At 44.8% G+C, this 16,165-nt stretch overlaps 1 protein-coding gene across 2 annotated transcripts in view; it reads left to right on the forward strand.

The window, feature by feature from the left end:
* LOC138667096 (oocyte zinc finger protein XlCOF8.4-like) overlaps positions 1 to 14,848 on the forward strand; it is a 49,559-nt gene extending 34,711 nt beyond the window's left edge. For both annotated transcript variants that reach the window (XM_069755401.1, XM_069755402.1), the window contains one exon: positions 13,940 to 14,848. In XM_069755401.1, coding sequence (XP_069611502.1) covers positions 13,940 to 14,658 — 719 coding nt within the window. In that variant the 3' untranslated portion in view covers positions 14,659 to 14,848. The remainder of the gene's footprint in view (positions 1 to 13,939) is intronic.
* The last annotated feature ends 1,317 nt before the right edge of the window (positions 14,849 to 16,165 follow it).

Below are 16,165 nucleotides of genomic sequence, written 5' to 3' on the forward strand. Positions count from 1 at the left end.
TTTCCCTTTACCTCTGGGTGATTCAGGATACAGGTGTAGATATGGACATTCAAGGTCTGTCCTCTTGTATGGATAATCTCACTGAAAGGGTACAAAACATTCAAGATTTTTTGGTTCAGAATCCGATGTTAGAGCCTAGGATTCCTATTCCTGATTTGTTTTTTGGGGATAGATCTAAGTTTCTGAATTTCAAAAATAATTGTAAATTGTTTCTTGCTTTGAAACCTCGCTCCTCAGGTGACCCTGTTCAACAACTGAAAATCATTATTTCTTTGTTACGTGGCGACCCTCAAGACTGGGCATTTTCCCTTGCGCCAGGAGATCCGGCATTGCGTGATGTTGATGCGTTTTTTCTGGCGCTTGGATTGCTTTATGATGAACCAAATTCAGTGGATCAGGCTGAGAAAATCTTGCTGGCTCTGTCTCAGGGTCAGGATGAGGTAGAGATATATTGTCAGAAGTTTAGGAAGTGGACTGTACTCACTCTGTGGAATGAATGTGCCCTGGCAGCAATTTTCAGAAAGTGTAGTAATTATATGGATACTATGGAATCTAATAGCATGGGATAAAGCCAGTCCGAGAACAAAGTTGCAGCAAAGAATATTTTACTCAAAACAGAAAAGTAAACAGATATTTCTGCAATTGTAACGAGGTCATCAGCTCTATATAGTAAATAATAGCAGACAGAACATAATACAGATATTCCTGTTACAGTGACGAGGTCCTCAGCACAATATAGTAAGTCACAGCAAATGGAGAGGCGAACAGATATATAAACAAGGAAGTCCGATAAGGTTATTAGTGCAAATGCACACAGTCCTTAAATGAGGAAGTCCAGCAAAACTCGATCACACATGTACACAGTAATTGTAGAAGGAGTCCAGTAATTCACAGATGAGGCGTTGTGTGAATGCAGTCCTGGGAAAGAGAGGATGAGGGAAAAAGAGAGAGCGCTATCTAAGCGTAGCAAATGAGTAAATATTCCTGAATGAGACAAGCACAACTTGAATCTTGCTCACCTGGTGTGGTTGTGCAAAGAGGCACAACACTGGGAAAAGTTTTGCAAACAAGGAAGATACTTCCACAGGTATGCAGCCCGTTGCAGAGGTTCCAGAGATAGCTGAATGCAGACCACTGAGTAGTGAACAGAAGTAGCAGGGAGTTCACCAGCAGAAGCTCAGGAGCCAGCAGCACAAAATACTCAGGCACCTTAGCACACATGACCTGGACTTAAATAATCTGGACCGACAGGAAGTTCCATGACAGGGCGAGATACAAGACTCCATCTTGGATCAGGGCGAACAGGCACTAGGAAATTCCAGAATCCTTACAGAAAGGGTCTCTCTGAAGCCCTTAAGGATGTCATGGTGGGATTTCCCATGTCTGCTGGTCTGAATGAGTCTATGTCTTTGGCCATTCAGATCGATCGACGCTTGCGTGAGCGTAAAGCTGTGCACCATTTGGCGGTATTATCTGAGCATAGACCTGAGCCTATGCAATGTGATAGGACTTTGACCAGAGCTGAACGGCAACAACACAGACGTCGGAATGGGCTGTGTTTTTACTGTGGTGATTCAACTCATGCTATCTCCGATTGTCCTAAGCGCACTAAGCGTTTCGCTAGGTCTGCCACCATTGGTACGGTACAGTCGAAATTTCTTTTGTCCGTTACTCTGATTTGCTCTTTGTCGTCCTATTCTGTTATGGCATTTGTGGATTCAGGCGCTGCCCTGAATTTGATGGGCTTGGAGTTTGCTAGGCGCTGTGGTTTTTTCTTGGAGCCCTTGCAGTATCCTATTCCATTGAGAGGAATTGATGCTACGCCTTTGGCCAAGAATAAGCCTCAGTACTGGACCCAATTGACCATGTGCATGGCTCCTGCACATCAGGAGGATATTCGCTTTTTGGTGTTGCATAATCTGCATGATGTGGTCGTTTTGGGGTTGCCATGGCTACAGGTCCATAATCCAGTATTGGATTGGAAATCTATGTCTGTGTCCAGCTGGGGTTGTCAGGGGGTACATGGTGATGTTCCATTTTTGTCTATTTCGTCATCCACCCCTTCAGAAGTTCCGGAGTTTTTGTCGGATTACTGGGATGTATTTGATGAGCCCAAATCCAGTGCCCTACCTCCTCATAGGGATTGCGATTTTGCTATCAATTTGATTCCTGGTAGTAAGTTTCCTAAGGGCCGACTGTTCAATTTATCTGTGCCAGAGCACGCCGCTATGCGGAGTTATGTAAAGGAATCCTTGGAGAAGGGTCATATTCGCCCGTCGTCGTCACCATTGGGAGCAGGGTTCTTTTTTGTGGCCAAGAAGGATGGTTCTTTGAGACCTTGTATTGATTACCGCCTTCTTAATAAGATCACGGTCAAATTTCAGTACCCTTTGCCGCTGCTGTCTGATTTATTTGCTCGGATTAAGGGGGCTAGTTGGTTCACCAAGCTAGATCTTCGTGGTGCGTATAATCTTGTGCGTATTAAACAGGGCGATGAATGGAAAACAGCATTTAATACGCCCGAGGGCCATTTTGAGTACCTGGTTATGCCATTCGGGCTTTCCAATGCTCCATCAGTATTGCAGTCCTTTATGCATGACATCTTCCGAGAGTACCTGGATAAATTCCTGATTGTATATTTGGATGATATTTTGGTCTTCTCGGATGATTGGGAGTCTCACGTGAAGCAGGTCAGAATGGTGTTCCAGGTCCTTCGTGCGAATTCTTTGTTTGTGAAGGGGTCAAAGTGTCTCTTTGGAGTTCAGAAGGTTTCATTTTTGGGTTTCATTTTTTCCCCTTCTACTATCGAGATGGACCCTGTTAAAGTCCAGGCCATTTATAATTGGACTCAGCCGACATCTGTGAAGAGTCTGCAAAAGTTCCTGGGCTTTGCTAATTTTTATCGTCGCTTCATCAGTAATTTTTCTAGTGTTGCTAAACCGTTGACTGATTTGACCAAGAAGGGTGCTGATGTGGTCAATTGGTCTTCTGCGGCTGTGGAAGCTTTTCAGGAGTTGAAGCGTCATTTTTCTTCTGCCCCTGTGTTGTGCCAGCCAGATGTTTCGCTCCCGTTTCAGGTCGAGGTTGATGCTCCTGAGATTGGAGCAGGGGCTGTTTTGTCGCAAAGAAGTTCTGATGGCTCGGTGATGAAACCATGTGCCTTCTTTTCTAGAAAGTTTTCGCCTGCTGAGCGCAATTATGATGTTGGCAATCGAGAGTTGTTGGCCATGAAGTGCGCATTCGAGGAGTGGCGTCATTGGCTTGAAGGAGCCAAGCATCGCGTGGTGGTCTTGACGGATCACAAGAATTTGACTTATCTCGAGTCTGCCAAACGGTTGAATCCTAGACAGGCTCGTTGGTCGCTATTTTTCTCCCATTTTGAGTTTGTGGTTTCGTACCTTCCAGGCTCTAAGAATGTGAAGGCTGATGCCCTGTCAAGGAGTTTTGTGCCCGACTCTCCGGGTGTTCCTGAGCCGGCGGGTATTCTCAAAGAGGGGGTAATTTTGTCTGCCATCTCCCCTGATTTGCGGCGGGTGCTGCAAAAATTTCAGGCTGATAGACCTGACTGTTGCCCAGCGGAGAAACTGTTTGTCCCTGATAAATGGACTAGTAGAGTTATCTCTGAGGTTCATTGTTCGGTGTTGGCTGGTCATCCTGGAATCTTTGGTACCAGAGATTTGGTATCTAGATCCTTTTGGTGGCCGTCTTTGTCGCGGGATGTGCGTTCTTTTGTGCAGTCCTGTGGGACTTGTGCTCGAGCTAAGCCCTGCTGTTCTCGTGCCAGTGGGTTGCTTTTGCCCTTGCCGGTCCCGAAGAGGCCCTGGACGCATATCTCTATGGATTTTATTTCGGATCTCCCTGTCTCTCAAAAGATGTCGGTCATTTGGGTGGTTTGTGATCGCTTCTCTAAGATGGTCCATTTGGTACCCTTGTCTAAATTGCCTTCTTTCTCTGATTTGGTGCCATTGTTTTTCAAGCATGTGGTTCGTTTACATGGCATTCCGGAGAACATCGTTTCGGACAGAGGTTCCCAGTTTGTTTCGAGGTTTTGGCAAGCCTTTTGTGCTAGGATGGGCATTGATTTGTCTTTTTCCTCGGCTTTCCATCCTCAGACAAATGGCCAAACCGAACGAACTAATCAGACTTTGGAAACATATCTGAGATGCTTTGTTTCTGCTGATCAGGATGATTGGGTGTCCTTTTTGCCTTTGGCTGAGTTCGCCCTTAATAATCGAGCCAGCTCGGCTACTTTGGTTTCGCCGTTTTTCTGCAATTCTGGTTTCCATCCTCGTTTCTCTTCAGGGCAGGTTGAGTCTTCGGACTGTCCTGGTGTAGATACTGTGGTGGATAGGTTGCAGCAGATTTGGACTCATGTGGTGGACAATTTGACATTGTCCCAGGAGAAGGCTCAACGTTTCGCTAACCGCCGGCGCTGTGTGGGTCCCCGACTTCGTGTTGGGGATTTGGTTTGGTTGTCGTCTCGTTATGTTCCTATGAAGGTTTCCTCTCCTAAGTTTAAGCCTCGTTTCATTGGTCCATATAAGATTTCTGAGGTTCTCAATCCTGTGTCGTTTCGTTTGGCCCTTCCAGCTTCTTTTGCCATCCATAATGTATTCCATAGGTCGTTGTTGCGGAGATACGTGGCGCCTGTGGTTCCATCCGTTGATTCTCCTGCCCCGGTGTTGGTCGAGGGGGAGTTGGAGTATGTGGTGGAGAAGATTTTGGATTCTCGTATTTTGAGACGGAAACTCCAGTACCTGGTCAAGTGGAAGGGTTATGGTCAGGAAGATAATTCCTGGGTCTTTGCCTCCGATGTTCATGCTGCCGATCTGGTTCTTGCCTTTCATTTGGCTCGTCCTGGTCGGCCTGGGGGCTCTGGTGAGGGTTCGGTGACCCCTCCTCAAGGGGGGGTACTGTTGTGAATTCTGTTGTCAAGCTCCCTCCTGTGGTCATGAATGGTACTTCGGCTGGTTCTGTCTATGGGCTTCCTCTGGTGGTTGTGAGTGGGGCTGCGGCTTCTGAGTTTCCTTCCACAGGTGACGAGGTTAATTCGTTAGCTGGCTGCTCTATTTAACTCCACTTAGATCATTGCTCCATGCCACCTGTCAATGTTCCAGTATTGGTCTAGTTCACTCCTGGATCGTTCTTGTGACCTGTCTTCCTAGCAGAAGCTAAGTTCCTGCTTGTTTTTCTCTTGTTTGCTATTTTTCTGTCCAGCTTGCTATTTTGATTTTTGTCTTGCTTGCTGGAAGCTCTGGGACGCAGAGGGAGCGCCTCCGCACCGTGAGTCGGTGCGGAGGGTCTTTTTGCGCCCTCTGCGTGGTCTTTTTGTAGTTTTTGTGCTGACCGCAAAGTTACCTTTCCTATCCTCAGTCTGTTCAGTAAGTCGGGCCTCACTTTGCTAAATCTATTTCATCTCTGTGTTTGTAATTTTCATCTTTACTCACAGTCATTATATGTGGGGGGCTGCCTTTTCCTTTGGGGAATTTCTCTGAGGCAAGGTAGGCTTTATTTTTCTATCTTCAGGGCTAGCTAGTTCCTTAGGCTGTGACGAGTTGCATAGGGAGCGTTAGGAGCAATCCACGGCTATTTCTAGTGTGTGTGATAGGATTAGGGATTACGGTCAGCAGAGTTCCCACGTCTCAGAGCTCGTCCTATATTATTAGTAACTATCAGGTCATTCCGTGTGCTCTTAACCACCAGGTCCATTATTGTCCTAACCACCAGGTCATAACACATCACCATCCGACGGACTGTGGCTCATGGATGGTGAACGGACGCTGCGTCGAAAAAGTCCTTTACATCTCTGCCCTACTAACCTGGGTGCTTATTCGGCGAGAAGCCATATTAGCTTATCTATGACGCTACAGGAGAAAACAAAATTCTCTCCCTAGCAAAAGTCTAGGCGTCTTTTTCTTCAACAGGAACGTTTCCGGTCCTTTCGTAGGCGGACATCTATTCCTGTCTTGTCATATCTGGTTCTCCGTTCTTAATGATGAATGAGCCAGTCTCCTGGTGTCTTTCGCACACAAGACAGTGCTTCCTCCCGGCCTACAGCACGGTTCATCCCTGAAGAAAGAAGGGCGGAGCGGTATGGCCCATCCTGGTCCTGAAGCTACTCAACAAGTTCGTCAGGATCCTGTAGGAGGGAGCTCTTCCATTCTGTCATCACTTCAACGTAGAAGAGGGAGTTCCCTATTATCCATCGACATATGGGATGCTTACCTTCATATCTCGATCTTTCCGACTCTCGAAGATTCCTGCATCTCGCCATCCGAGAGGCATCCATCCAATTTAAGGCTTTGCCCTTCAGCCTCACCACCGATCCCAGGGTGTTCACAAGGGACATGGCGGTGGCTGATAAGACAAACAAATCTTTCCCGCTCCTGGCTCAGCTGGTATCTCTTTTAGGAATGACCCTACACACCTCCCAAAGGTTGATAATTTTCCCTCTAGACAAAGTCATAGCCCTTCAACAGGGGACTCGGGCACTTTGTCGCCCATTTCCTCAGTATCGGCTGGGACAGGAATCCATTCTCTTTCCACGACTATGCCGCCTGTGTCCGATCACACATCCCAGGGGCTCTGGTCACATCGGGAGCTGCCCCTTTCGATCAACGGCTTGGAGATCCAGGCAATTCGGTTGTCCCTGAGCTGATCCCATCTCCCTCTGGTGGGTCGCCCCATCCGAATATAGTTAGCCAACGCCACTGCTGTGGCGTATATCAACTATTACGGAACCATCTGCAGCAGGGCGGCAAGGCGTGAGGTGGAATACATTCTCCACTGGGTTGAGATGTCACACTCAGTCATCACAGCGGTTCACTGTCATGATTCCAATGGCAGGGAATCACAAAAGGACAAGCACCAATGAGCTCTAGGGTGATGGAACCTGAGCTGACCGCGACCCTAAACCTGAACACACAAATAACAATAGCCGGGGAACGTGCCTACGTTGATCCTAGACGTCTCGCACCAGCCGAAGATCTAACTTCCCCTATTAGAAGAAACACAGACCTCTCTTGCCTCCAGAGAAATACCCCACAGAAATAGCAGCCCCCCACATATAATGACGGTGAAATGAGAGGAAGGCACATACACAGTATAAAAACAGATTCAGCAAAATGAGGCCCGCTAAAACTAGATAGCAGAGGATACAAAAGTAAACTGCGCGGTCAGCAAAAAACCCTTCAAAAAACCATCCTGTAATTACTTGAACTCATGTTCCAAATCATGGAACATGAGGAGCAATTACAGCCCACTAAAGCAACCAGCAGCAAAGAGAATATTATATGCAAGCTGGACAAGACAAAAATAAAGCAAAACGTGGAACAAGAAAATCAAAACTTAGCTTGTCCTGAAGATTACTGAAGCCAGAAGCTGAGGTAACAAAACACTCTGATAACCTTGATAGCCGGCGGGGAAATGACAAGAAAGCCCGGTTAAATAGGAAACTCCCAAATCCTAATAGAACAGGTGGACACCAGAGACAGCAGAACACAAATCACCCAGTACCATCAGTAACCACCAGAGGGAGCCAAAAAACAGAACTCACAACAGTACCCCCCCCTTGAGGAGGGGTCACCGAACCCTCACGAGAACCACCAGGGCGACCAGGATGAGCCCTATGAAAAGTGCGGACCAAATCATCAGCATGAACATCAGAGGCAACCACCCAAGAATTATCCTCCTGACCATAACCCTTCCACTTGACCAAATATTGGAGTTTCCGTCTGGAAACACGAGAATCCAAGATCTTCTCCACAACATACTCCAATTCTCCCTCCACCAGCACCGGAGCAGGAGGCTCAAGCGAAGGAACAACAGGTACCTCATACCTCCGCAACAACGACCGATGGAACACATTATGAATAGCAAATGATGCCGGGAGATCCAAACGAAACGACACAGGGTTAAGAATTTCCAAGATCCTATAAGGACCGATGAACCGAGGCTTGAACTTAGGAGAAGAGACCTTCATAGGAACAAAACGAGAAGACAACCACACCAAGTCCCCAACACGAAGTCGAGGACCCACGCGACGGCGATTAGCAAACTGCTGAGCCTTCTCCTGGGACAACTTCAAATTGTCCACCACATGACTCCAAATCCGATGCAACCCATCCACCACCATGTCCACTCCAGGATAATCAGAAGGCTCCACCTGACCAGAGGAAAAACAAGGATGAAACCCCGAATTACAAAAGAAAGGAGAAACCAAGGTAGCAGAACTAGCCCGATTATTAAGGGCAAACTCGGCCAGCGGCAAAAAGGTAACCCAGTCATCCTGATCAGCAGAAACAAAACACCTCAAATAAGTTTCCAAGGTCTGATTAGTTCGCTCCGTCTGGCCATTCGTCTGAGGATGGAATGCAGACGAAAAGGACAAATCAATGCCCATCTTAGCACAGAACGTCCGCCAAAATCTAGACACAAACTGGGATCCCCTGTCAGAAACGATGTTCTCCGGAATCCCATGCAAACGAACCACGTTCTGGAAAAACAGAGGGACCAACTCAGAGGAGGAAGGCAACTTAGGCAAGGGTACAAGATGAACCATTTTAGAAAAGCGGTCACACACAACCCAGATGACAGACATTTTTTGAGAGACAGGGAGATCCGAAATAAAGTCCATGGAAATGTGCGTCCAAGGCCTCTTCGGGATAGGCAAAGGTGACAACAATCCACTGGCTCGAGAACAGCAAGGCTTAGCCCGAGCACAAACCTCACCAGACTGCACAAAAGAACGCACATCCCTCGACAAGGAAGGCCACCAAAAAGACCTGGCCACCAAGTCTCTAGTACCAAATATTCCAGGATGACCTGCCAACGCAGAAGAATGGACCTCGGAGATGACTCTACTGGTCCAACTATCCGGAACAAACAGTCTCTCAGGCGGACAACGATCAGGTTTACCCGCCTGAAACTCCTGCAAAGCACGTCGCAAGTCTGGGAAGACGGCCGACAAAATCACCCCATCCCTAAGGATACCAGTGGGCTCAGAATTTCCAGGGGAGTCAGGCACAAAACTCCTAGAAAGAGCATCCGCCTTCACATTCTTTGAACCTGGCAGGTATGAAACCACAAAATTGAAACGAGAGAAAAACAGTGACCAACGAGCCTGTCTAGGATTCAGACGCCTGGCAGACTCAAGGTAAATCAGATTTTTGTGATCAGTCAAGACCACCACACGATGTCTAGCACCCTCCAGCCAATGATGCCACTCCTCAAATGCCCACTTCATGGCCAAAAGTTCCCGATTACCCACATCATAATTCCGCTCAGCGGGCGAAAATTTTCTAGAAAAGAATGCACATGGCTTCATCACCGAGCAATCGGAGCTTCTCTGTGACAAAACCGCCCCTGCTCCAATCTCGGAAGCATCAACCTCAACTTGGAAAGGAAGCGAAACATCAGGCTGACGCAACACAGGAGCAGAAGAAAACCGGCGTTTAAGTTCCCGAAAGGCCTCCACAGCCGCAGGAGACCAATCAGCAACATCAGCACCCTTCTTAGTCATATCCGTCAAAGGCTTAACAACACTAGAAAAATTAGTTATAAAACGACGATAGAAATTAGCAAAGCCCAAGAACTTCTGCAAACTCTTAAGAGATGCAGGCTGCGTCCAGTCACAAATAGCCCGAACCTTGACGGGATCCATCTCAATAGTAGAAGGGGAAAAAATATACCCCAAGAAAGAAATCTTCTGGACTCCAAAGAGACACTTTGAGCCCTTTACAAACAAGGAATTAGCCCGCAGGACCTGAAACACCTTCCTGACCTGCTGAACATGAGACTCCCAGTCATCAGAAAAAACCAAAATATCATCCAAATACACAATCATAAATTTATCCAGATATTCACGGAAAATATCGTGCATAAAGGACTGGAAGACTGAAGGAGCATTAGAAAGTCCGAAAGGCATTACCAAATACTCAAAATGGCCCTCAGGCGTATTAAATGCGGTTTTCCACTCATCACCTTGCTTTATTCGTATAAGATTATACGCACCCCGAAGATCAATCTTAGTGAACCATTTAGCCCCCTTAATGCGAGCAAACAAATCAGTCAACAAAGGCAAAGGATACTGATATTTTACGGTAATCTTATTCAAAAGACGATAATCTATACAAGCCCTCAAGGACCCATCTTTTTTGGCCACGAAAAAAAAAACCTGCTCCCAAAGGGGACGAAGATGGACGGATATGTCCCTTTTCCAAGGACTCCTTAACATAATCCCGCATAGCAGTATGCTCTGGCACTGACAGATTGAACAAACGACCTTTAGGAAATTTACTACCAGGAATTAAATCTATAGCACAATCGCAATCCCTGTGAGGAGGAAGCGAACTGAGCTTAGGCTCCTCAAAAACATCCCGATAATCAGACAAAAATACAGGAACCTCAGAAGGAGTAGATGAAGCGATAGAAATCGGAGGTGCATCATCATGAACCCCCTGACATCCCCAGCTTAACACAGACATTGTTTTCCAGTGAAGGACTGGATTATGAGTTTGTAACCATGGCAGACCAAGTACTAGAACATCATGTAAATTATACAATACCAGGAAGCGAATCACCTCCTGATGAACGGGAGTCATACGCATGGTCACTTGTGTCCAGTACTGAGGTTTATTCATAGCTAAAGGTGTAGAGTCAATTCCCTTCAAAGGAATAGGGACTTCCAGAGGCTCAAGACTAAACCCACATCGCTTGGCAAATGACCAATCCATAAGACTCAGGGCAGCGCCTGAATCTACATAGGCATCGACGGAAATGGATGATAATGAGCAAATCAGAGTCACAGACAGAATGAACTTAGACTGTAACGTACTAATGGCAACAGACTTATCAACCTTTTTTGTGCGTTTAGAGCATGCTGATATAACATGAGCTGAATCACCACAATAAAAGCACAACCCATTTTTCCGCCTATAGTTTTGCCGTTCACTTCTAGACTGAACTCTATCACATTGCATTGTCTCAAGTGCCTGTTCAGAAGACACCGCCAAATGGTGCACAGGTTTGCGCTCCCGTAAACGCCGATCAATCTGAATAGCCATAGTCATAGACTCATTCAGACCCGTAGGCGCAGGGAACCCCACCATAACATCTTTAATGGCCTCAGAAAGGCCATCTCTGAACTTTGCAGCCAGGGCGCACTCATTCCACTGAGTAAGCACTGACCATTTCCGAAATTTTTGACAATATATTTCTGCTTCATCTTGCCCCTGAGAGAGAGCTAATAAAGCTTTTTCAGCCTGAATCTCCTGGTTAGGTTCCTCATAGAGCAAACCCAATGCCAGAAAAAACGCATCCACATTAAGCAACGCAGGATCCCCTGGTGCCAATGCAAATGCCCAATTTTGAGGGTCACCCTGCAGGAAAGATATAATAATCTTAACCTGCTGAGCAGGGTCTCCAGAAGAGCGAGATTTCAAAGAAAGGAACAGCTTGCAATTGTTCCTAAAATTCTGAAAACTAGATCTATCTCCAGCAAAGAACTTTGGAATAGGAATTCTAGGTTCAGACATAGGAGCATGTACAACAAAATCTTGTATATTTTGAACCTTAGCAGCAAGATTATTCAAGCTGGAAGCTAAACTCTGGACGTCCATGATAAACAGCTAAGGTCAGAGCCATTCAAGGATTAAGAGGAGGAAAAAAAAAAAAAAAAATCAGCCTGGCTGCAATTAAGGCTAGGCAGCAACCTCAGAGGAGAGAAAAAAAAAAAAAAAAAAACTTCCTCAGACTACTTTTCCTCCTACTTCAGCCCAAACATTTTGGCCGGCTATACTGTCATGATTCCAATGGCAGGGAATCACAAAAGGACAAACACCAACGAGCTCTAGGGTGATGGAACCTGAGCTGACCGCGACCCTAAACCTGAACACACAAATAACAATAGCCGGGGAACGTGCCTACGTTGATCCTAGACGTCTCGCACCAGCCGAAGATCTAACTTCCCCTATTAGAAGAAACACAGACCTCTCTTGCCTCCAGAGAAATACCCCACAGAAATTGCAGCCCCCCACATATAATGACGGTGAAATGAGAGGAAGGCACATACACAGTATGAAAACAGATTCAGCAAAATGAGGCCCGCTAAAACTAGATAGCAGAGGATACAAAAGTAAACTGCGCGGTCAGCAAAAAACCCTTCAAAAAACCATCCTGTAATTACTTGAACTCATGTTCCAACTCATGGAACATGAGGAGCAATTACAGCCCACTAAAGCAACCAGCAGCAAAGAGAATATTATATGCAAGCTGGACAAGACAAAAATAAAGCAAAACGTGGAACAAGAAAATCAAAACTTAGCTTGTCCTGAAGATTACTGAAGCCAGAAGCTGAGGTAACAAAACACTCTGATAACCTTGATAGCCGGCGGGGAAATGACAAGAAAGCCCGGTTAAATAGGAAACTCCCAAATCCTAATAGAACAGGTGGACACCAGAGACAGCAGAACACAAATCACCCAGTACCATCAGTAACCACCAGAGGGAGCCCAAAAACAGAACTCACAACAGTTCACATCCTGAGAGTGTAAAGCTGGGCGCCGGACTTCCTCAGCCATCAGGGTCTTGTCTTGTGGTCATTTCATCCGGAGGTATTCCATAAGATTTGTCATCGCTGGGGACTCCGGATGGGGACCTGAGTGCATCATGGCTAAACCCTAAAGTACCCGGGCTCATAGCCGGCCCTGGGACCAGAGGTCATTGGGGCGGATACACCTTGCGTTTGTTGGGTCAGATTCGTCCTCCATTACTTCCGCGGGTCATCGGGTGAATCAAGGCAGCAGGGATTCCAGCGATCCTTGTCTTTCTCAACTGGCCTCGCCAGCGTGGTATGCAAAGTTGGCTCTGCTCGTCGTCAATGCTCCCTGGCGGCCACTGGAATTACCAGATTTGCTCTCCCAAGGCCCAGTCTGCCATCAGGGCCCTGTGCTTACTGGCCTGGCTGTTGGATCCTGGGTCCTAACCCGAGTGCGGTTCTCCCGGGAAGTGGTTTCCCTATGTTTCGCGCTCGGAAACCTGCATCAGGGCACATTTATCGGAGTACATTTTTCACCACATCCGGAAAGCGTTTTTTGCGGGGTGCAGGGATCGCCGTCGTTTCCCTGCCTTCTCCGTTCTGACCTTATCGATTTTGCTTCTGCAGTGTGTTTTACCTGCGGATTTTGCAAAAATGGTGCAGATAAATCCGCACAGGAATCCGAAACGTGGGCACATAGCCTCAGTGAGCTTGTTTTGTTTTTTTAACCACTATCACCATATCACAAAGACGCTGTTCCCTTTGCTACTGACTTTAAGAACCATTGCAAAACCAACGGATACTGTTGGGTCTAGCCTAAAATAGTTACATACTTAGTTATGGTAAATAGGTTGAAAGAAGACCTAGGTCCATCAAGATCAAACTTTCTCCACCATTTGAACATTTTTTCACTAATTTAACTAAAGCCCAGAATGTTGTGTGTATTGAGGAAATCATCTAGCCCTCTTTTAAAAGCTGCTATACTGTCTGCCATTACATTACATTCCACATTGTTACTGCTCTTTCAGCTGCCACAATCACCTTTCTCGACCCTTAATGAGTGCCCACTGGACTTTACTATGGTCTTTGGAAGAAATAAGTCATGTGCCAGTCCTTTGTATTGACTACACATATATTTATACATGTAAATGAGATCTCCTCTGAGAGGTCTTCAATCCCTTGTAATACTCTGGTTCCCCGCCTTTGAACTGACTCTTAACTTTTGAATATCCTATTTAGAATGCAAAACCCCAAACCGGAACCCATATTCTAGATGTGGCCTCATAAGTGATTTATAAACAAACATTTTGTCACCCTACCAAATATTCTGTTTTAAGCTTTAAAAATCTTATTTGTTGTACTTTGAAATAGAAGAAAATAGTGAAATGTTTCTCTTTCTTTCAGGTGATTTTACCAGAAACCTTGAGGAATATTTATCTTTTTCTCAAGATTATAAAGTAGAATATAATGATGTCTTACAAGATGATTCTGGAGAACATTCTATTTCCTCGTTAAACTTGTTCCTTCTCAACAGAGAGTTATCTACTGATCCCATTAATTCGAAAGAACTAAATGATCAACAGGATATGACTCCTCATGGAGGGAAAATATTTACATGTACTGAATGTGGGAAGAATTTTAAGACAAAATGTAGTCTTTGTAGACATACAAGAATTCATAAAAATGAGAGACCATTTTTATGTTCAGAATGTGGGAAATGTTTTATTCAGAGATCACATCTTGCACAACATCAGAAGAATCACAGAGGGGAAAGGCCATTTTCATGCCCTGAATGTGGGAAATGTTTTACTCAGAAATCAAGTCTTTGTGGACACCGAAGAATACATACAGGAGAGAAACCATTTTGTTGTTCAGAATGTCAGAAATGTTTTAAACAGAAGTCAGATCTTGTTAGACATCAGAGAATCCACACAGGAGAGAAGCCATATTCATGTTTAGAATGTGGGAAATGTTTTACTGTAAAATCAAATCTCGTTGAACATCAGAAAAATCACATAGCGAATAAACCATATTCATGTTCAGAATGTGGGAAAGGCTTTCTGGGTAAAAGATATCTTATAAAACATCAGAAGTCACACAAGGGAAAATTGTTTTCATGTTAAGAAAGAGGGAAATGTTTTAGCCTAAGTTTAAGGCTATATTCCTGAGTATTTGGTGAGTTATTGATGTTGCAGATTTGCTGCAGCATTTCTACGCCTATTAGCTAGATTAGGTCTCTTGTTCTTTTTTTATTGCTTTTTTGATGCTGCAATTTGTGTCATGTTTTCAATAAAAGTTGCTTTACTTTTGATACTTCCTGGTATTTGGCTTCGACAGAACTTTGATAATACAGTCATGTGTGGATTAAATGCATTTTTAGTGCTTTTCAGTAGGGAATTAAAGCCGCTGTGTAGATATATAGCATCATCTAAATGGTTAACAGCAGTGATCAGAGATCTGCTCCGGCCATTGCTATTAAAGACATATGCTGTTATGTAAAATAGCAGACATCTACTGCATGTGTGGGGAACTCTGCTTCTTAGGAACAGGGCATCTGCACGCTGCAGGCGACTGAACACAGTCGTCTGCAGTCGAGACCTGTGTTTTGAGATTAACACCTTTTAAAAATATGGTTTTGAGATCACCTTTGATGCTAAAATTATGAGAATACCACTGAGCTGTGTGTTACTGATTTGGACAGTTTTAGACAGTTTTGCTCTTTGCTAAAAGGTTAGATCTAAAAGTCCTTATTATGTTAGAGTAAAAGTGATGTGTTTATTATTGAACGACTTTGAAATTGGTACATAGAAGATACATCTTGACAAATTAGAATCAATATAAATATATAGTATATACAATATTAAAAGTCTGAAATGATGGTTATTTGTATGATTTAAAAAAAAATCATGAAAAAAAAGAGACTTCTAAATAATTTAGTGAAAACACAAAAAAGTACAGTAAAGCCAAAAACACTGTTGCAAAAAAAAAAAAAAAATCACAGTGGACAGCAAGTGCTAGTAAAAAGATGGAAAAAACAGGGTATTTGGTTGATAAGTTTTTGGCAAAAAATGTATACTAAGCCGCTCTACCAAACGTCAAGGCATACCCATATCAGAGCAGTCCTAACTGATGTATGTAATCCCTATCTGATGTATTTAAAAACCTGGTCATCTGCTCAATACCTGTATGAGCAGGGTTCAGAGAGGAAATGTCCAATGTGGACACACTGGATAGAACAGCTCTTGTGCGCATGGCTCAAAAAAAGAGTGGTGGAGGCCTCCCCAGTCTTGTAGACACAAGAGAACAATTATGTAAAACAGGAACACATGAGCCGTGCGCACAGTGAACAAGCCTGTAGAGACATGTTCACACCAAACCTTGACGTTTGGTAGAGCGGCTTAGTATACATTTTTTGCATAAAACGTATCGACCAAATACCCTGTTTTTTCCATCCTTTTACTAGCACCTGCTGTCCACTGTGATTTTTTTTGCAAAAGAGTGTTTTTGGTTTTTCTGTGCTTTTTTGTGTTTTCAAGTCTCTTAGTGGTGTGAACATCTCTCTACAGGCTTGTTCACTGCGCGCACAGCTCATGTGTTCCTATTTTAAATAATTTAGTGATTGATGAAAGG

The sequence above is a fragment of the Ranitomeya imitator genome, chromosome 2, assembly GCF_032444005.1.
Source record: "Ranitomeya imitator isolate aRanImi1 chromosome 2, aRanImi1.pri, whole genome shotgun sequence".
Taxonomy (NCBI): Eukaryota; Metazoa; Chordata; class Amphibia; order Anura; family Dendrobatidae; genus Ranitomeya; species Ranitomeya imitator.